At 41.8% G+C, this 22,190-nt stretch overlaps 1 protein-coding gene across 1 annotated transcript in view; it reads left to right on the forward strand.

Moving 5' to 3' along the window:
- Window positions 1-1,002: 1,002 nt before the first annotated feature.
- The window catches only part of lrp1bb (low density lipoprotein receptor-related protein 1Bb), a 302,189-nt gene continuing 281,001 nt past the window's right edge, over window positions 1,003-22,190 (forward strand). Inside the window, exon 1 of the mRNA XM_084123162.1 lies at window positions 1,003-1,226. Within this exon, the coding sequence (XP_083979288.1) occupies window positions 1,133-1,226 (94 nt within the window). The 5' untranslated portion in view covers window positions 1,003-1,132. The remainder of the gene's footprint in view (window positions 1,227-22,190) is intronic.

Below are 22,190 nucleotides of genomic sequence, written 5' to 3' on the forward strand. Positions count from 1 at the left end.
CGAACGCCCCCTCTGCGGACATATGCGCCCTCAATGCGCACTTTTGCGGAGCCCGCTCCGCAGCAGACTTCTTCCCGACAGTCAAAGCGGCATTACGTCACGAAAGTGCGGACTCGTATAAGACCACGAGTGCTTAGGGTGCCAATGCCATTTGGGACAGGGCCATAGTGTGCGTTTATTGTGTGTTCAGGGCACTGCGCTTTGGCATTTTTTAGACATGGGACAGTCTTGCGCACTTACTTCCTGTCGCGTGCACGCGCTCTTAAGTGGCCAAGACCGCAAGTGTGGGTATTTGGAAAGCCCCTCATATTACACACATTAATAAGCTAGGCTACTACATATAGAATGTAATTTTTAGCGGTCGTAAAGTCATCATTATTTTACAACTAAGTTCAGAGCGTGTATTTTCATTTATGTATTTATACCACTACAGCCTATAGGCCTATGTAGCCACGATAGACGTTCGATCGTGAACTTAAATATTTTGCTTATGGATCATTAAACACAAAACACAAATAGTGTCATTATTTAGGCTACCTAGATATTTTGCATTCGGCAGGGAAATAGTGTTTTGTTTAAAACATCTTCAAGATAGTTGACGGTTTGATTGCACTGCGAAAGCCTTTTAAAAAGTATTTTTAATTAAAATATTTTATTTAAATTTACTCTACAATCTGCACATGCTCACCTCTATTATGTTGTCCTGACTACATCTGCAAAGTATCCAGTGGCTTTGTTGCGAAAACTAAATAGCCTAAATTATACGGGGGTTTTTTTCCGCGTAATAGCGCATTCCCCCTGTTACAATGCCCTGCGATACGTCAGTGCCTGGAACCCGTTCATAGTCAAGCTCACAGTGCGTTATTGTCCTAATCTATCCGCACACTCTCCGTCTCGTTCTCTCTTTCGCTCTCTCTCTCTCTCTCTCTCTCTCTCTCTCTCCTCATACTGTCGCCTGCAAGCATGTGTGCGCGCGCCTAGAAATCCATCTGAATGCGAGGAGTGAAGGAGGGTCGGTGCGCTCTGCAGACAAATTTCACTTGTCATTCCTGAATAACGGCGCTCTACCAGAGGGGCTGGAATCGGACTTCAGCAAAAGAAGTGCGGTGGCCTTCGCCCTCACTCAGCAACGATGTCCGAATATTTCCTCACCTTTCTCGTCATACTGGGATTCGGGGATATATTCTCAAATGTTCAGACACTAAGGGACGCTGATTCAGAGCAAGGTAAGACAGACGCAGCAGCTCTACAATGAAACTTGCGCTCGCGGAGCATCCTATGATCTGTCAGCGCATCTACACATTCTAGATGCGATGCGAGTATTTCTTCCTAAATGCATTGGACTGAATTGACAAATTGACAGGTTGAAGGTTGGAATGTTTCACTCGCGTGTTGTAGTAGTCGATGGTGTAATTCAGTTCCCTATGTCTGGTGTGGTGTACTTGTAGTGTGCTTAGAACCAAAAGTGTCTGAATAGACTACATGGTTTAAGAGCTTAAGCTCTCATACTCATGGTATATAGTGTGATTTTAAAGACGGTATGTTGGAGGATATAGTTTCAGGATGTCAAAATGAAAAAAATGAAAAAGAATGGGGAAAAAATAAATTAATTTTTTATTTTATTTTGGTAATCATGACAACTTTTTATACATCTTTTTAGTATTTCTTTTAATTGAGACACATTAATTGGCTTATTTATTTAGAAATGCACATTTAATAGTGAAATACATAACCCACGTTTAAACTCTGAAATATTGATTGAATTGTTTATTAATACACTTTATAATTTGTTTTGACAGACATTTCCTGAATTCAGAAAGTTAGTTTGTTCGTATTCTTGTTTTTGTGTAGGCTACATTGGAGTGAGTGAGTGATTGATTTATGTTGCATTATGTTGCAACATAATAATAATAATAATAATAATATATATATATATATATATATATATATATATATATATATATATATATATATATATATATAGCCTAAGAGTTTAGTGCATTACTTTAGTGTTGTGTCTTACCTCGATGGTGTTATGTTTGTATGGGTTTGCATCCTCTCTCTATTTTACTATTGGTCATCATTGCTGAAAAGGGCAATTTTGAGCTGAACAGAAATGAAGTCATCATATGGGCTTCTGTTGGACCATCTTTGTTAAATTCAGTACAGTTTTTAATAGTTCAAATAGCCATCCTGTAATGCTTGTAACATTGTCAGTGTTATGTTTTATCATAAAGTTCTGGCAACCCCAAACCACTATCTTCAAGTTGTGAATGTTTAAACTTTTTCGAATTTCACAATGACTTAAATGACTTGCATGTATAAAGGAGATATGACCGCACACTCGCTTGTGTGTGTTTACACCTTCGGCTTGGTGCCGAAACGTTGGTCAAATAAAGTGCAAGTGAGTGTGCGGTCATATCTCCTTTGTATAGATTTGTTTTCTTAGACCTGCACCTCGGATGGTGTGCGTTTGCTTCAGTGTTTTATTAAGGAACTTATATGACTTGCATAACATAAGCTTTTGGCTGAAGAGTAGTAATTGTGAGTGACACTGTCAGAGTAATCTAAATCAATAAGGGCAGATATTTAATGAATCTTGATGTGTGAATCAATGAGTATTGCAGGGTTTTTTTCACTTGCAGCAAATCCCTGTTCACCGTCAGATTGAGATAAAGCAAAGATCGTCAGCTTGTAGCACAGACAAATCTGTCAAGATTGTTTTCCCCTTGTGCTCTCAATATTAGACGAGAGATGAAAAAGAGATTCTGGTTTCAAGTATCATATCTGAATTCATGCACAATATACAGCTAGGCAGTTATAGTAAGCTTGTCTTTTATAACCAAAAACAATGTTTACAAATGTGCTGTTGTGCTGCCAGTTTTGCAGCTATGTTGCAAAGAAAACTAGATTGAAACAAGAAAGGGCAAAACGTGTAATATATTATAATTTGAAAATTTGTGAATTATTAAAAATGTATATTTTAAACGTCCAAGTTTTTTTATGTAACTTAACCTTTCAATGCATTAATCATGATTGACAGTTCATTTTTATCCATTTATTGTGTTTTGATATATCTAAACAATCATTAATAATTTACCTTTGACCCTTAAACATAATTCAATATGACTGTCCTCTTTATATGTCATTGTGTTGATTTATGACACCATAAATTCAACATGCCTTTGAAGCAACTATATCCCTTGAATATCCAATACTTTTTAAAATCTCATTTATTTCAGTGGATAAATGACCTTCTCAAAATATAATTTAAAAAAAAAAAAAAAAATTTCATTAACATTTGTTTCTGAAAGATTTTTTTCTTTGCGATTTAACGATCAAAGTGTTAAGTCGAAGGCACACACGTGCACTGGATCTTTGTGATTCATCCAGGTGTGTTCAAGGAGAGAAAGTGCCATTTTCAAAAGTTGCATATTCATCATATCAGATGAATGTAAATGTCACAGTGCCCTGCACCGATATTATCTGAAAAGTAATTCTCTGAGGATTGTGTTCTCCTGCTAAATGCCTGCATTTGTATATCCATCGTATGATGAATATGATGTCCTAATTCTCAACACTGCTCATTCACTTATCACTTACTATATATATAAAAAATAACAACAATCGCAGTGGATTCATCAGTGTGGTTGTGACTTTAGGTCTCTTGGGATGCTTGATAAAACTCGTTCCACAGTCTGTTTAGTGAACCTTTTAATCATTGTTTGCCATCTAATCTGGTGTATCGCAGCCAAGAGTTTACAGCACTGGTGCAGGAGGATGGAAAGGCATCATTGAAAAGTAGTTTACTCAAACCACACTTCATTATATCAAACCCTCTTTTATCTTACCAGTGACTCTCGCTTCAGATATTTATCGGCTATTACAAACAGATCAAGGTTGCTGGAAATGTTTCCCCGTTTAAGAGAGCTTGGCGTGCCCCAAAAAGCAGGTTAAGCACTATCCTTTCGTAATGAAATCGGGAGGATGCCCCCAGAGCCTAATTAAATGAGATTATATCTAGGCATGCTGTGCTGGCTTATTGTCCAACTGTGATTTTTACCTGGTATTGGAGGAAAGTCAATAAATGCACAAACAGAGATTGAATAAATGACCTCAGTCATGCAAAGGCAATGCTGATCTGCTACACACTACATACTGAAGGGGGAAATGCTTTTGTGAAACTCAAGGAAAGGGCAGATATCATTGCTGTGTTACAAAATCTAGGGAGCTGCTTACGGGGTTATGCAGGGCATGATCGTAGCACTCCCAATGTGAAGGCTGTTTTAAGTGAATTACTATTATACCAAAGGCACTAATCCCATGGTGTACTGAGATGAGTTAAAAAGTAAAAACAAAAAACAAAAATTATTAGTTATTACTAGTATTGTTATAGTAATATAGAACATAAAAGAATATAATATGATAAGAATATAATATTGTTATATTTTTATATCTAATTTGTCTGTGTCATGCATCTTATGTTTGTTATAATTGCGCAATTAGCTTGAATGGCAACATGCAAATGAAAACCTATTGAAATCAATTAGCGTTTTTTGTGTTTGCTTCCTACAGTATGTTCCAAATCGGTCATTTACAAGATTCCATGATGGTTAGGATGCCTCCTTAAGGCTAATTCACACTGCACCGACAGACACCGACCAACGGCAAAAGACACGTTCGTCGGGTTTTATCGGATCAGTGTGTTGCCCTTGTTGCCGTCTGTTGCCATTGTCTGCTCTTGTTTTAGCCAACTGAACGTTAATTCTGTGTTTGTCGGGTCATGGAAACTGATTTACTATAATCGTGATTGTCAGCATTGGTTGGCGTCTGTTTGTGCGGTGTGAATTCACCTTTAGCGGGCAGCTGCTATGTAGGTAACAGTGAGGTTTTGGAACATGGATGTGGTTGCACTGCACTTTCACTCAACATTAAAGACTGACCTTCTCAGGTTGGTCTACATTTATTTTCATAGGTGGTTTACGTCAATGTCTGAACAGTTTTACTTTAAAAAGTGTTTGTTTTCTTTAAATATATCTGCCATCTGGAACTCATTTAAAGGCTGTTTATGGTTAGTCATGAAAACCCATGCCTCAACTTCAGGTGTTTCCTCCCTCCCTACTAGGTAATTTGTCCTGTGGTCTCACTCTCCAAAGAAAATTAGAACTGCCACAGCTTGGTGAATGACCTTGTAATTATCCAAGTGACACTCTATAAAACGGGAAGCAATAAGGCATGCTAATCCTGAGCCAAAGTACTTGCTGAAAGGGGGTTTAGAATGACAAGGGAGATGGCAAAGCAAAGCTCTTGTGTTGGTAAGAGCAGCAGCCTTGCTTCTGGAAGTGTTTCATCTAGCACCTGTGTGGCAGGCTTCATTGTTTTTGTTTGTGTTCTATTGCACGCCCCATTTGTTCCGATTGAAGTTCCGTTGAAGTTGGCCACACATTCAGCTGAGTCATTTAGTGTTCTGACCTTTGACAGATCGAGAGGTTGTGGCTGAGCTTTGCAGTTGGAGCTTATACTGCAATGCACAGGTAATCTGCTGGCCTATGACATCATGTGCATCTGTATTCTATGTTGACATGCTGGAATCTGCTCTGTGGGAGCTAATGGAGAAGGTCAAGATGTTTTATTGGACCACAGGTTTTTCCATCCTGTCTGCAAGGTCCAAAATGAACTTTTCGCCACCCTTGCCAATTTGAATTTTCCAGCCATAAATATGTCTTGTATTAAACTAGCTGTGTTTTGCATTATTTTTAATTAAAATTTTGTCAGTCCTGTAATGGACCGGCCACCCATCCAGGTTGTTTGCTATGGGATAGGCTCCAGCATCCCTGTGACCCAATATTGGCCAAACACTTTGGAGAATGGATGAATGGATATTTCAACCAAAGATATTTTTGTCTCTATGGCAATGGAATTATTTTTCTGCTCTATTTTGTCTGCATATTATGACAAATATTGGAAATCATTGTGTCAATCAGAGCATCATTTACAATAAAGTCCCATTATTTAATATTAGTTAATGCATTAACTAACATTAACTAACAATAAGCTATATATGTTACAGTATTTATACATTTTTGTTATCGATAGTTCATAAAAATACAACTGATCATAATTAGTTCATGTAGTATAATAAATGGAACCATATTTTAAAGTGCTACCATGGTAGTCTACTTTGTTAGGCAATTTGTACATTAGTGACAATCTGACTAACAGTTTTACAATTTGATTAGTTCACACAAAAAAATGAAATGAAAATTCTGACATCATATATTCACCCTTATGTCGTTCCTGACCTGTATGAATTTTTGAAGAATGTCTGTAACCAAACAGTTTTGGTCACCATTGACTTCCATTGCCATCAGAAAACATGCTGAAAACATTTTCTTTTTCATTTTATGTTCCACAAGAAAGTCATACAGTTTTGAAACGACATGTTAATTATGTTAACGACATGTTGAGTAAATAATGGCAGAATTAAATTTTTTGGGGTGAACTATCACTTCAATTAATTGGCAATCAACACTTTAATTTACTTGCCAAATCTAATTTGTTCTCATATTGGGCTATCTGAGTGTCAATTTTGGAGCCTGTGTCATAGTATAACAACAATATAATAACATGTGAAGAAAAGTTCTTGAAATGTATTCACGTCAGTGGCCACGGCATGAGCACAGTATTTTGTATGCTTTTAATAGCACAGCCAGGAGAGTGCATATGTTGTTCCCTTTCAAGGGAACTCGCGTTGCGTCAAGAATGATGCTATGGGGAACGCTTTGCGTGATGACATCTTGAAGCACATGTAAAATCAGTCCAATGGTGTGGTGGAACGTCAGAGGCGGGTGACGTCACGTACCAGGAAGCTATAAAAGCCGGCCTGAAACAGAAAACGAAAGCTTTCTGAGTCTTCAGTCGCGCTCTGTGTTGAAATCTGTCCACGTTATTTGGTGTTGTCTGTCTATATTGTTATATATATATATTCAGAATTATGGCGAGTAAGCAGCAGCAGTTTAGAGTGTGTGTTCATCCCTGCCCGCGTTATTTAACGGGAGGTGATACTCACACTCTTTGTGTTGTTTGTTTGGGTGAAGAGCATGCCCAGTCAGCACTCGAGGGTGGTGACTGTGTGCATTGCGACGCGCTCCCTATGCGTACGCTCAGATCCCGCCTGGCTTTATTTAACCAGGATCGCGTTCCCCAGGGCTCGGGTCCCGCCGCTGCCGAGGCACGGCGTCGATCTCAGACCTGGGGTTCGCAAATGGATCTATCAGTGGATGTTGAGACGGGCTCTGCCTTATCTCAGCCTCTCACTGATAGATCCAGTGCCTCTCATCAGGGTGTGGAAGCACGCGTTGCGGTTTCTTCCCCCCCGATAGAGGCACCAATACTGCAACTGTCCAGCTCTGAGGAGTTGGACGTTGTTAGTGTTGAAGCTGAGTCTGAGGATTCACCACCTCAGTCTCATGCGTTTGAGGAATTGCTCGATGTTGTAACTAGAGCTGTCGAGAGACTTTCCATTGAGTGGCCAGAGGATAGGCAGGACGTTCGTTCGAAAAGTAAGCTCGACGAACGCTTCCTGCCATCTCGTGCACAGCCTCAGCGCAGAAGCCTTCCGTTTTTCCCCGATCTCCACACCGAGGTGTCGAGATCGTGGAGGAAACCTATGTCATACAGAGTGTACACACCACAGACATCACACTACTCTTCCATTTATAAATATAAAGAGTATGGTTATGGGGAGATGCCGAAGGTGGAGGAGACGCTTGCGAGCTATCTCTCTCCAGCAACGGCATCTTCCCTGAAGGCTCCTACACTTCCCTCTAAGCCAGTTAAGTTTACATCCGCCCTGGTTCATAAATCGTATGCAGCCGCTGGTCAAGCTGCAGCGTGTCTGCATACGATGTCCCTTATGCAGGCATATCAGGCTGAATTATTGGGTGATTTAGAGGAGGGCCGAAGCAGAGCGGTTAACACCTCTTTTTACGGTGCCCGTCTCTCTTCGGTACCCTCAGGGGACCGTTCTGCCAACCCTGCCGCCTCCGGTGTTACAGGGCGCAGCGGTCTCCGGCGAGCACATATCTCAAGGACCACCCGGAAACGTAGTGGCCTCGGAATGCCCGCCCCCTCTGAGGAGGGTGTTAGAGCAGTCTGTTCAGTCGTTCCCTGCCGGTGCGCCGTTACAGGGTGACGAACCGACTACTCAACAACAACAAAATCCAGGAACCAGTCTCGAGAGGCTGGTACCTCTAGTAGAATCTTTGACAGCGTGGAAGCTACTGTCGAATGTTTCTCGATGGGTCCTGCAGACCGTAGAAAAAGGGTATCAGATACAATTCAAGAAACGCCCACCTCGGTTTATGGGGGTCCTGCCCACACTGGTGGGCCCCGAGCAGGTTCTGGTTATGGAACAGGAAGTAAACACTCTGTTAGAGAAAGGGGCCATAGAATATGTACCTCCCTCCAGCAGGGAAACCGGGTTTTACAGCCGGTACTTCATAGTTCCAAAGAAGGACGGGGGATTGCGTCCCATTTTAGATCTTCGAGTGCTGAACGAGTCAGTCATGCAGCTCAAGTTCAAAATGTTAACATTGAGACAGATCGTGCCACAGATCAGGTCCGAGGACTGGTTTGTCACGATAGATCTCAAGGACGCATATTTCCACATTTCCATCCGTCCATGTCACTGGAAGTTCCTGAGGTTTGCTTTCGGGGGCAAAGCATACCAATATCGTGTTCTTCCATTCGGCCTAGCTTTATCACCCCGCACTTTCACGAAATGCGTGGATGCAGCTCTGGCGCCTCTGCGCCTCCAGGGCATTCGCATAATGAACTACATCGACGACTGGTTGATTTTAGCTCAGTCGCATCAGTTGGCGGTTCGACATCGAGATGTCGTTCTCGCCCATATGAAAGAGTTGGGGTTACGGTTGAACGCCAAGAAGAGTGTGCTTTCTCCACTACAGAGGACCACTTTCTTAGGCGTGGTTTGGGATTCTGTGTCGATGCAGGCGCGCCTGTCACCGCCACGTATAGAGTCCATCCTTGCAGCTGTGAAAAGTGTAGAGCTAGGCCAGCTACTCACTGTCAAACAGTTCCAGAGACTGTTGGGTCTCATGGCAGCAGCTTCCAACGTGATACCTTTTGGACTACTGCACATGAGGCCCCTGCAGTGGTGGCTCAGGACCAGGGGGTTTTCCCCGAGGGGCAACCCATTTCGCACGATCAAGGTCACGTGGCGATGCCTACGTGCTTTGGTTATGTGGAAGAAACCTTGGTTCCTGTCCCAGGGCCCAGTGTTGGGAGCTCCTTGTCGTCGCAAACTGCTAACGACGGATGCTTCCCTCACGGGTTGGGGAGCGATCCTGGAGGGTCGCTCATCTCAAGGTCTGTGGGAAGACCATCATCGTTCCTGGCATATCAATCGCCTAGAGATGTTAGCTGTCTTCCGGGCTCTGAGGAGCTTTATCACAGATCTCAGGGGACACCATGTGTTAGTACACACGGACAACACGTCGGTAGTCGCCTATATCAACCACCAAGGGGGTTTGCGTTCGCGCCCATTATCCAATCTGGCACGCCATATCCTCTTGTGGTCCCAGGGGAAGTTGCTGTCACTCAGGGCAGCCTACATCCCCGGGGTTCAGAATATAGGAGCAGACACTCTGTCAAGACAGGGGCCGAGGCCCGGGGAATGGAGGCTCCACCCCGAGGTGGTGGAGCTGATATGGAGGGAGTTTGGCCAAGCACAAGTGGATCTGTTTGCGTCTCGAGAGACGTCTCACTGTCCACTTTGGTTCTCCCTCACGCATCCAGCTCCTCTGGGACTGGATGCTATGGTACAGACGTGGCCGAGGCTACGTCTGTACGCCTTTCCCCCAGTTGCTCTGCTCCCGGGAGTTCTGGAGAGAGTTCGCAGGGACCGGGTTTGCCTGCTTCTTATAGCCCTGCGCTGGCCGGGCAGAGTATGGTTTCCCGATCTTGTGTCTCTCCTCGACGGGCCTCCTCTGGAGCTACCCGTCAGGAGGGACCTTCTGTCCCAGGCGGAGGGCTCGATATTTCACCCTCGGCCAGAACTGTGGAACCTGTGGGCTTGGCCTCTGAGGGGGCCCAGCTCATAGAGTCAGGTCTCTCAACTGAGGTTGTTGAGACCATTCTACAGTCCAGAGCTCCCTCCACGAGGAAACTTTATGCCCTGAAGTGGAGAGTATTCACTTCTTGGTGTAGTGACCGTCGGTTGGATCCAGTCAACTGCCCAATTGGTACAGTTCTGGAGTTCCTGCAGGACCGGTTCACTGCAGGTCTGACCCCGTCCACTTTAAAGGTTTATGTGGCGGCCATAGGTGCTTACCACATTCCTTTGGGTGGAATGTCTGTGGGGAAAGACCCTCTGGTATCTCGTTTCCTTCGTGGCACTTGGAGGCTGAGGCCTGCAGTTCGCTCTAGGGTGCCACCTTGGGATTTGTCCATTGCGCTGCAAGGCCTTTCCCTGGCCCCCTTTGAGCCCATTGAGGAGGTTCCTGAGAAATTCCTAACTCTGAAAGCTCTGTTCCTTCTCGCCATTTCTTCTCTCAAGAGAATAGGGGATCTCCAAGCGCTGTCAGTTGCTCCGTCGTGCTTGGAGTTTGCTCCGGGTATGGTTAAAGCCTTTCTTCATCCTAGACCGGGTTACATCCCCAAGGTCCCCACTAATGTGGCTAGACCTATTGTTCTGCAGGCCTTCTGTCCTCCTCCTTTTCAGAATGCGGACCAGGAGGCTAATAATTTGCTTTGCCCAGTTCGGGCGTTAGACGCTTATGTCCACAGAGCTGCCCTGTGGCGTAAAAGTGATCAATTGTTTGTATGCTTTGGGTCCCCCAACAAGGGAGGCCCAGTGTCTAAGCAAAGAATGAGCAAGTGGGTGGTTGAGGCTATCTCACTTGCTTATGAGGCGGCTGGGCAGCCTTCTCCTTTGGTTGTCCGGTCGCACTCTACTAGGAGTATGGCGGCCTCTAAGGCCCTTATATCAGGAGTGTCCTTACAGGACGTCTGTGATGCGGCAGGTTGGTCCTCACCGCACACCTTCGTCAGGTTCTACTCTTTGGATCTAGACTCTGCTCCAGGGTCTCATGTTTTGTCTTCCTAGTGCTGCTCTCCAGATTTCACACAGGACAGACACTTGTAGCTATGGAGGCGTTGGTATAGACGTTCCCCATAGCGTCATTCTCGACGCAACGCGAGTTCCCTTGAAAGGGAACGCCTCGGTTACGACTGTAACCTCGGTTCCCTGAAGAGGGAACGAGCGTTGCGTCGCCCTGCCATATCTCCTTCATGCCTATCAGCACGACTTCAGACTATACGAAGCTTTCGTTTTCTGTTTCAGGCCGGCTTTTATAGCTTCCTGGTACGTGACGTCACCCGCCTCTGACGTTGCGCCACACCATTGGACTGATTTTACATGTGCTTCAAGACGTCATCACGCAAAGCGTTCCCCATAGCGTCATTCTCGACGCAACGCTCGTTCCCTCTTCAGGGAACCGAGGTTACAGTCGTAACCGAGGCGTTATAGTTTGTGGATTTATGCACCCATTTTAATTGTATCTGGACAACATTGCACCATTTTCAGAAAACAGTCTATCAGCTGTTAGATCTGGTAGAACACACGGTGGCCCGTTACCGTAGGCAAGTTCTTGGTGAATCACTTTTGGGCTGGGGTGGAGACCCATGTTCAGACCAGTGTGTGTGTCTGTTTGTGCTTTTTCACTGTTGAATGAATTATTCAGAGGTTTAAGATCAAGCTTTTTTGGTGAAATGTGCAGCATAACTTAAGTAATGTGATTAATGAAGCAGTGGATCTTCTCTCTTTCCATATTTTGTCCTTCGTGGAATGGTTCCGGTCTTTATGAAACATTATTAGAATACATGGAAAGAATTCAATTAGAATTTGACAAAAAGAGATAATGAATTACGGGTATGAAATTATTTATCAGTGTTTATTGTTTTATACTGAAGACTGAAATGAAAGATTAGCAAATATTCTTAATAAGCAAAACAATGTGCTTTGTGAAAGGCAGAGGAAATGAATCATTATCTCTGTTGATAACAGCAAATACATAGACGATTGCCTTCAATAAGAAACAGTTTTCAAAACCAGATTTTGCTGCTTTGCATCTGACGAGTTGTACATATTTATGTAAAAATAAATGACACAGCAACAGGTAGGGAAAAAAAATATTAAAATAATACAATTGTGGTGTTTTTACACTTTGTTCGTTTGAGGCGACTGCAAGCGGTTTGCATAAATTGACATGCAGTATGTACATAATCCAGATGGGTTTGTTCAGAGTTCTGGTCTGAGTACAGTTAATAATAAATACAGTCGTTCATTGTTTGTTCATGTTAGTTCACAGTGCATTAAGTAACGTTAACAAATACAACTTTGATTTTAATAATGTATTAGTAAAGGTTGAAATTAACTAAGATTATTAAATGCTGTAGAAGTATTGTTCATTCTTAGTTATTGTTAACTTTAACTAATGAAACCTAATTGTAAAATGTTACAAAATACACTAACATTCAAAAGTTTGGTGTTGGTAAGTCATATTTTTATTCAGCATTGACTAATTCAATTTATCAAAAGTGACAGTAAAGACAATTATAATGTTATAAAAGATTTCTATTTAATTTTTTTTAAATAAATCCAGGAATATTTTTTTTTTCATGGTTTCCACAAAAATATTAAGCACAACTGTTTTCAATATTGATAATTAACAAGAAATGTATCCTGAACAGCAAATCAGCATATTCGAATATTTCAGAAGGAACGCATGACCTTGAAGACTGGCTGCTGAAAACTTTGCAATCACAGGAATAAATTACATTTTAAAATATATATTAAATAGAAAACAGCTATTTAAAATTGTAATAAGAATTACTTGTTTACTGTATTTTTGATCAAATAAATGTGGCATATTGAGCAAACAAAAGTTTTTTCAAAAGCATTATAAAATCTTACCAACCAAAAACTTTTTAACTTCAGTAGTAATGTATAGTTCTATATTCAATTTATGTAATGCATTCATTTTCCCAAAGTTAAATTATGAACCCCATTCACTTTTTTTGGTCCACTAAGGGATCTGAGTTTCATTCTATTAAAGATGACTCAGACATGCCATAAGGGTTTAGATGGGTTTAAAACTTCCAGAGCAATATGCAGACAGTGGACCAGAGCTGCAGAGATTCAACTGTGAGACAGGGCTAAAGTATAAAGAATAAAGCCTATCAGTCTGACATGTAGTTGGGGCACCCTCATGAGGCGTCTCATGGGCTTATAGTTAGCATGTAGCTGTTGGAAATTTAAAAGCATCATAACACAACCAAAGGTTCTTTCAGTCTATAAAGACAGACTGGTTTTCAATGTCATACCACATTAATAAAAAAAAACTTGTTTTTGGACAGGCTCCTCAAGGTGCCCTGTGGATATTAGTGGTTCACTTACTTGACATATGGCAAACAAGACCACACACCTGGAGAGAGAGAGAGAGAGAGAGAGAGAGAGAGAGAGAGAGAGAGAGAGAGAGAGAGAGAGAGAGAAAGAGAGAAATCCCAACCCATGGCCAGAGGAGTGTTTGAGAGTGTCTCTGCCAAACACCTCTACATAATGCCTGCTGTTGTGGCAGTGATTTAGGAGCGCCAAACTAGATTAAAAGGGAAATGTCCCAACTGCCACCTGGCACACAGTTGTAGGACTGAGATCCTGATGCTGGAATGTTTTAAACCCATAGTGGAGCCTTATTCATCTTCTATCTGTCATTCAGTAGAAAGGCGTTCAAAAGGATTTAAGGTGGTTTGATATACTTTGATAGAATTAATTATTTGATTCAGTTAATTACCACCAACTTTGGTTTGTAACCCCACGTGGTGGGACTCATGCAGTAACCTACAGTACACTACATGCCGTTTCATGCAGCTTGCATTCTCTTTGTATTTTTCAATTTCTCATCTGATTTCTCATTGGAAACCATTGTAGTACCAGTAACATTTGTTAATTAATAAAGTTTGCTCCCTTTGAAGGTAATTCGAGCTGCGTCGAGACGCGGTGGGAACGCCCCTGCGTGATTGCATCGTGAAGCACGTGTATAATCAGTCCAGTGGTGTGACGAGACATCATAGGCGGGTGATGTCATAGACCAGGAAACTATAAAGCACACCTGAAAACAGACCGCGCTAGCTTCTGTGCCTTCAGAAAGCGCTCTCTGTATACTGTCTCTGTCTATTTGGTGTTGTCTGTCATTGCAAGCAGGAATATTTTATATATATATAAAGAAATATGGCGAGCAAGCAAAATTTCAAACAGTGTGCTGTTCCCTGCCCTCGTTTTCTCATGGGTGGGGAAACGCACAAGCTTTGTTTTGCTTGTTTGGGAGTGGAGCATGCCCAGTCAGTTCTCGAGGGGGCTGACTGTGAGCATTGTGAGAAGCTGTCCATGAGGATGCTCCGCTCCTACCGGAGGACGGTTTGGTGCGCACTCCCCTGGGTGCGGCGACACACATCTTGGGGTTCACAAATGGATCTGACAGTGGGGTTTGAGACGGGCCCAGCCCTATCTCAGCCTTCACCTGCCAGATCCAGTGTCTTATCTCAAGGGGGAAGCACGCGCTGTGGTTTCTTCTCCCTGGGCTGAGGCACCAGTGCTGCGATTATACAGTTCTGAGGATCTGGATGTCGTCAGCATTGATGCAAGGGATTTTGAGGATTCGCCACCTCATTCCCCTGCTTATGAGGAGCTTATGGAGGTTGTGACTCGCGCTGTTGTTGAATTAAATATTGACTGGCCAGCCGAGAAACAAGAAGAACATAAGAAAAGTTTACTAGATGAAAGATATTTAACATCTAGATCACCTTGTCAGGGTTTGCCGTTTTCAGATTTGTCAATTCGGGCCACCAAGGAGACAGCCAAATCAGTAGGCCGGTCTATGGCAGCCCTGGTGGCCACGGAAAGACATTTATGGTTAAATTTGTCTGATATGAAGGATAGAGACATATCTGTTCTTTTGGACGCTCTGCTTTCGCCTTCGGGTCTATTCAGCGATGCTGTAAATATGGTCGTCGATAGATTTCAGGAGGCGAAGAAGCAATCAGCGGCGTTCCAGAAGTTTATTCCTTGCCGATCTAATGTCCCTAAGACTGCTGGGCAGAAGCCTCTCCTCGGCGGCCTCTGAGGGGCGACTCACTGAGGAGGGTTGCAGCGCTGCCAGTTCGGTTGTTCCCTGCCGGTTTGCCATTTCAGGGCACCGTGGTGTCAGCGTCCCCAAACGATCATCCAAGGAGTGTCGTAAAGCAGTCAGTTTGTTTGTTCCCTGCCAGTTCGCCACTTCAGGGTGCCGAGGTGCCTGCACATCTTAACGATCCTCCAAGGAGGGTCGTAGAACAGTCAGTTTGGTTGTTCCCTGCCAGTTCGCCGCTTCAGGGCACAGAAGTGACCATTCGACCAATACCAGAGGCCAGTCTCGAGAGTAGTAAGGTTCCCTTAGTAGATTTTCTGGCAGCGTGGAAGCTACTGCCAAATACATCTCATTGAGTCCTGCAGACAATAGAAGAGGGTTACAGAATTCAGTTCGGTTCTCATCCGCCCAGATTTCTAGGGGTCCTCCCTATGGTGGTGGACCCCGAGCAGGCTCTGGTTATGGAGCAGGAAGTACAGACTCCTCTATGAAAGGAGGCTATAGAAAGGGTTCCTCCTCCCAGCAGGGAGTCAGGGTTTTACAGCCGTTACTTCATTGTTCCCAAGAAGAATGGGGGGGTTGCGTCCTATTCTAGATCTGCGCCAACTAAACTGCAGGGTTCAGAGACTCAAGTTCAAGATGCTTACACTCAAACAGATCATGTCACAGATTCAGTCCGAGGACTGGTTTGTCACGATAGAAGGACACTTACTTCCATGTATTCATCCATCCTCATCACAGGAAGTTCCTGAGGTTCTCTTTCGGGGGCGAAGCGTACCAATATGGGGTTCTTCCGTTTGGCCTAGGTTTATCACCCCGCACTTTCACGGAATGCGTGGATGCAGCTCTGGCTCCCCAGAGACTCCAGGGCATCCGCTTGTTGAATTGCATCGATGATTGGTTGATTTTAGCTCAGTCCGAGCAGATGGCGGTTTGGCATCGAGATGCTCAACGCCAAGAAGAGTGTGCTCCTCCCATCTCAGAGGACCATTTTTCTCGGTGTTGTATGGGATTCGACAACGATGCGGGCACAACTGTGACCTGCACGTATTACTTTGATTCTCTCAGCTTGTAAATGGGGTAAAACTAGGCCAGTTACTCACTGTGAAACAGTTTCAGAGACTGTTGGGTCTCATGGCCTCCTGTACATGAGACCCCTGCAGTGGTGGCTCAGGACCAAGTGGTTTTCTCTGAGGGGAAATCCGTTTCGCATGCATGATCAAGGTCACGCGGTGATGCCTACGTGCCTTAGTCATTTGGAAGAAACCTTGGTTCCTCGCCCTAGGCCCAGTGCTGGGGGGCTTCTTGTCGTTGCGTAACACTAGGCTGGTCCCCTCCGCATACATTTGTTAGATTTTACAACTTGGATCTAGGCTCCACTCCAGGGTCTAGGGTGCTTGCTTCTTAGTTTCACATAGAACAGGCATTTGCTATTAGGGTGTCGTGGGTATAGTGTTCCCACCGCGTCTAGACGCAGCTCGAGTTCTCTTGAAAGGGAACGTCTCAGGTTACGTATGTAACCCTGGTTCCCTGAAGAGGGAACAAGACGCTGCGTCGCCCTGCCGTACTCCCTGCATGCCTATGATCGACTTGCTTCGGCCTATCAGAAGCTAGCGCGGTCTGTTTCCAGGTGTGCTTTATAGTTTCCTGGTCTATGATGTCACCCGCCTATGATGTCTCGTTACACCATTGGACTGATTATACACGTGCTTCATGATGCAATCACGCAGGGGTGTTCCCACCGCGTCTTGACGCAGTGTCTTGTTCCCTCTTCAGGGAACCAGGGTTACATACATAACCTGAGATGTTTTTTACTATTAATTTAAAATTAATTTATGAATATTTTAGGGTGCAACAGTTGGGTTCCGGAAGCAGAAATCCCAGTCATTTGATTTTTAATGATAACTTATAAGCCTTTAAAGGCAGACCTATTGTGAGCTACGAGGTTGTTAAATGAGGTTATGAGGCCAACAGTGTGTGTGTGTGTGTGTGTGTGTATGTGTGTGTGTGTGTGTGTATGTGTGTGTATATGATTATTATTATTAATAATAACTTATTAATAAGTTATAACTTATTTGACCACTAGTCATTAGTCAGTTGCTACATTAGTCCGCTTAACTGTTGTGACCCATCCCTTATTTTAAATGCATTATGTGTTAATAGTATGCAATTTAATGCATGTAGTTAGCTTTCTTTCTCGTTTCAATCTAAAGTCTTTTCAGCAACAACATTGTGCATCTCCTTTCTGGTTGTTTAGGTTCACCACCTGCTGTGGTCTGTCACAGCTGACTTCTTTCTGTTTCTGACTCTTTTTGTTCTAATTAGATACATGCCTGCTTGTTTTTGTTTCTTTTTTTTCTGTGCTGGAGAAGTGCATTCACCCTCTCTGCATCTCTGATGCGCCTCAGCGCCTCTGTGAAAGCACAGGAGATAAAGCACTCAGCCTCCCAATCTCTGACTGTCTTTCACTTCCAGTCCTCGCTACTGGATAAATAACAGTCATCTGAAATGTTCTTCTGTACTCAGGCTCATAATGTACAAAACAGAATGGAAGGGAAGCTAAAAGAAAAGATGAAAAGCGCCCACCTTCTACAGTTTCTTTTTAGTAGTTTAAGTGAACATGACAGTATATATGTTTTGAATTTAGTTACTGATTTTTAAAACTCTTGCAATTGTGTAACCAGTTAACTAAAGGTCTTCAAAGGTCATGTGGTACCTTGATTTTAACTTATAATGTTTGGTGTGTGATGTGGGTAATTAAGTGTAATATTTAGATCATAAGGGCTTGTACGAAATAAGCTATTTTTTCTCCAAGTTAATCTCTAAAAGAATAAATCCTCCAAGTTACCATTTTATTGACATGGTAAATATAAAATCTTTCTTTTTACATTTTTCACATCATCTGTCTGTAATGTTTACATAATTTACACTGTACATTTTTTTTAAATAGTTTTTACAGAAAAAAAGTATAAAAATGCTACTGTGGAATCATGTTAATGTAACGTCAACGGGTGGATGAAGAAGACAAAGGTCAAGCGAAGATACAAAATACTCAATATTTATTTCCATAGGCAAGATCCAAACAAACACGAAACAGTGTGCAAGTGCACAAACAATAACCGACAATGAAAAGGAGTGAGAGGGGAACTTAAATACACAGATAATGACAAAGACAACAGGTGACAGTGATGATGATGAGGGTGATGAGGAGGAGGTGCAGGTGATGATGACAGAGGATTCTGGGAAGTGTAGTGCTGACAGGACGATGACAGATGGTGAATGTGACAGTTAACTGGTTAACTTTAAGTTACTGTACCATATATGGTGGAGAAATTATGAATAAATATATTTATTTCTTCTTATCGTTTAGGGTGATTTTCGTTATATTTTCTGTTGTTCATGTTAATATTTAGACAGGCCACTTACGATGAACTCTTTCTATTTTACTTTCTATTTTACTAGCTGTATTATCATGGTGGTAAAAAGCATGATAGGTTAAGTAGAATTTAAATTAACATTATTAATGGAACATACAGTCATAAGATGTAACATACAGTTTTACCTGAAACATTGCCACTGTATTTTTACAATGAATTTCTGGCAACCACAGCTGCTGCTTTTAAACTGTAGGAGATTTTGTTTTCAGTGTAGGCGAAGAAATGTGTGGAATTCAAATGTCTGAGACCACATAGAAATGTGGGATTTTTAAAAATGTAAAATAATAAATAAAAAAACATTATGTTTTAAAAGAATCAAGAAATATTTAAGATTCTCTGTTTCTAGGTGATTAAATTCTGAAATTCATGTTCTATTTACGTTTTCAACATTTTATTCAATGATTTTAATTAACCAAAAAAATGTTCTAGTGGTCTCAGACTTTTTCATCTCTCAGTCTGTACATAGTTGTTATACAGTTTAGACTGATTGGCCTCTATAATTCTTCTCACCATAGTTTGTCAGTTAAGCTGTTTGCCTGGTCTGTTTTGGTAAAACCAATGAAAACATCCAGATGGATGTGATGGATGTCATTTGCAGCATTTCAGCTGATTTGATTTTGAGAATTTTCTGTAGGTCGGTTGATGCTTCATATTAGGGTGGTCCTTATCAAGTCCATTTTTTTTGTGTGCAAAATGTTAGTGTCTTAACCTCTTAAACTGTTCCTTTTAACTTCAAAATTAGAAATATGCAAAAATGTTGACAAAAAAATGATATTTAGAGGTAGCTCAATCATGTGGAAGATTGCCTATGTTAAGCTGTGTGGCGTTATTGTGATATGCAAGTAATATTAAAAGTTGCTGCAAATTAACTACATTTTATTGAAATCAGAGCAACACTGACATGACAACAATGACAACAATCTAAAAAAAAAAGCACAAAGTTTTCAACAATCCCTCATTTCTGATGCTCAGCAGCCAGTGTTGACTTTTTGCAGTCCGGATAGATCCGTCAGTGATCTTCCACCACATGAAGGAGAAACTGCAATTGTTCTTCAGAGTGTGTGAGATAGCCATTGTATTCTTGAATCAGAGCCACTCCTCTCTCGGCGTGATCATTGACTACTTTCATTGCATGTATGGTTGCCTGTGCCTCCTGATAATCTGCTTGATTCGGCCAAAGTTCCAGGTCAATTTCAAGGAACGTAATGTCATTTTTTAAACCAAAAAATGTGCTCTAAACCCAAACTATAACCAAGGTGATCATCAATAGAAATATGTATTGATTCCACCAGGAAAGGTAAATCTGCTAAACCGGGTCATGGATGGATTAATTTGGATTTAGTTTCTACAATAAGTAAACTGAGATATGTATCTAAAATACGTATCTAAAATACATATTTAGGAATATATGGTGCATTAGATGCTTTTATGGAGATTTTTTTGGAATTTTACTAGCCAGGTACAATACCAATTCAAATGATCTGTTTTTACGAAAATCATCAGAATCTCAGAAAGTTTAAAGCTATTGAGCTACCAGTAATTATTATGTTACTGCCATAAAAATTGGCATGCTGTATTTTCTTATATAAAGGAACAATTTGAAGGGTTAAGAGCATGACAATTGGAGACTTTAAAAATAAGGACCACCTTACTTCATATAAGTCACCTGTTATGTTCCCCCAGAAAAACAAGAGGCTGAGAGTGTTTAAAACATTCAGCACGTCGTTTCAGACTGAGCCTCAGAGGTTCTACCTCTATGTGAAAATAGCCTTTCTTTATGGAGCTTTTTCATTCCACTGGGATCCCTGCTTTTGGCATCGGTGCTTGTCACTTGCTATTTATCTCTCCTAAAGGCAATTAATTTCTTTGAGACAAAGAAGTCAAAGCCCCCTGGTATAACAAGCCAACACAGGTGAAGGAAACCAGCTTAGCAAAAATGCCTCAGCAAGGCAGCTTGAGATTGCACTTTGTTTCTAAGGAAACAAAAACTCTTCACCAGGGGATTAATTATGATCAAGTAGGCATTCAAATTAAATGTAATGCCTGTATTTAATGTTGAGGTTGATTTTTAAATGCAGTCTATTGGAAACAACAGATTGCCCTGGAAAATAATGCCTTGTGGGTCATTTGCTGGCATCCCATGGCTTTGAAAAAACACTTTGTAGTGCAACTCTTTCAAAATGAATACAGCATTTCTGGAGTGGGGACGTGTTTAAAAACAACTGCTTTGTGAAATGCTTTATTAAATTATGTTTCCAACAAAAATATCAGATTTATGCATTACAAATATTTGTCCCTTTTTCTCAATATTGTCTAAAAGTCTAGAGGGAGCAGCATAATCAGAAATTGAGGGCTGAGAGTAACATTGGGTAAGCAGACATCTCAACGTGGCAGTTTCAGAAATGATTTGCCTTGGATGGAAGAACGTGGATAATGCTGTCATGCTCCCTGCTGATTGACAGGATAGGAGGGACCTGAACTTCATCAAATGAAGTGTGCGCAGTGGCTGGAGTCTGTGCTGTGTTGAAGTCATGGGTCGACTGCTGTTTTTGATTGCTCAGCTGTCATGCTGACTTGTCTGACACCGGGTGGAGAGGTCAGGCTTTGACTTTTTCTCACTATGTGATCTGGATACACAAGTTGAGTCTTTATTTTTGCTGGTTAACATTGTGTTTGCTGGTGTATCTGGACGGAGACTTATGTAAAAAAATAAAATAAAAAAAAAATAAAAAAAAAATAACACTTTGTACTTATGAGAGTCCACATGGCGATATTCCAGATTATTCCGTCCATGCTGAAATTGGAAATGTCGAGCGATGATGTGTGCGTTTGTGGACGCTCTGTTTCACTGATATTCTTAAAGTCGGCATGAGAAGTTGGAATCAGAGGTGGAAAGTAGCCTAACAAATATTTTTTTTTAGCGTTACTGTAATTGAGTAGGCTAACTACTTAGTTTTTTAAGTTTTAAAAAAAAAATGTTTGCGTTACTGTAATTGAGTAACTAGCCTACTTAGTTTTTTAAAGTAGTTTTTAATTTTTTTAATTTTACTTTCACTTAAGAATGTTTTGTTTTAAGTATTGTAGGCTACTTCTCTACATAAAAGTAGAGTAAAAAATAGAGTACATAATCTGAGTAAAAAAATAAAAATAAAAAGCCTAGTAAAAGAAAAGAAAAAATCGCGCTCCGGAAACTACTGCAATGATGGGCGGGAAAACAAACGCGCTAAAATTATAAGAAAGATGGAGAGGGACAAGACAGACGCCCAGTGATGCAGAACCTGTCGAATTATTATGAACAGAACCCCTGGCCAGTAAGGGAATACTTTGGATACAGAACAATTAACGCATGGTTGTCCTCGAGGACAGGAAAATGTGGACGCAAAGTGGCTGCAAAATGGGAAAACACAGAGAACATGTTCGGGAACACCATCCCTCCGTGCAGATAAAGGTATGTCCAGTTTATAACTTAAGGCCGAATGATTTCCGTGATGCAGAGGGAATCCCGGAATCCAGTCACGTAAAACATGCACACTGGTGGATGGATGAA

The sequence above is a fragment of the Abramis brama genome (genome assembly GCF_963993115.1).
Source record: "Abramis brama genome assembly, chromosome: 8".
Lineage (NCBI taxonomy): Eukaryota > Metazoa > Chordata > Actinopteri > Cypriniformes > Leuciscidae > Abramis > Abramis brama.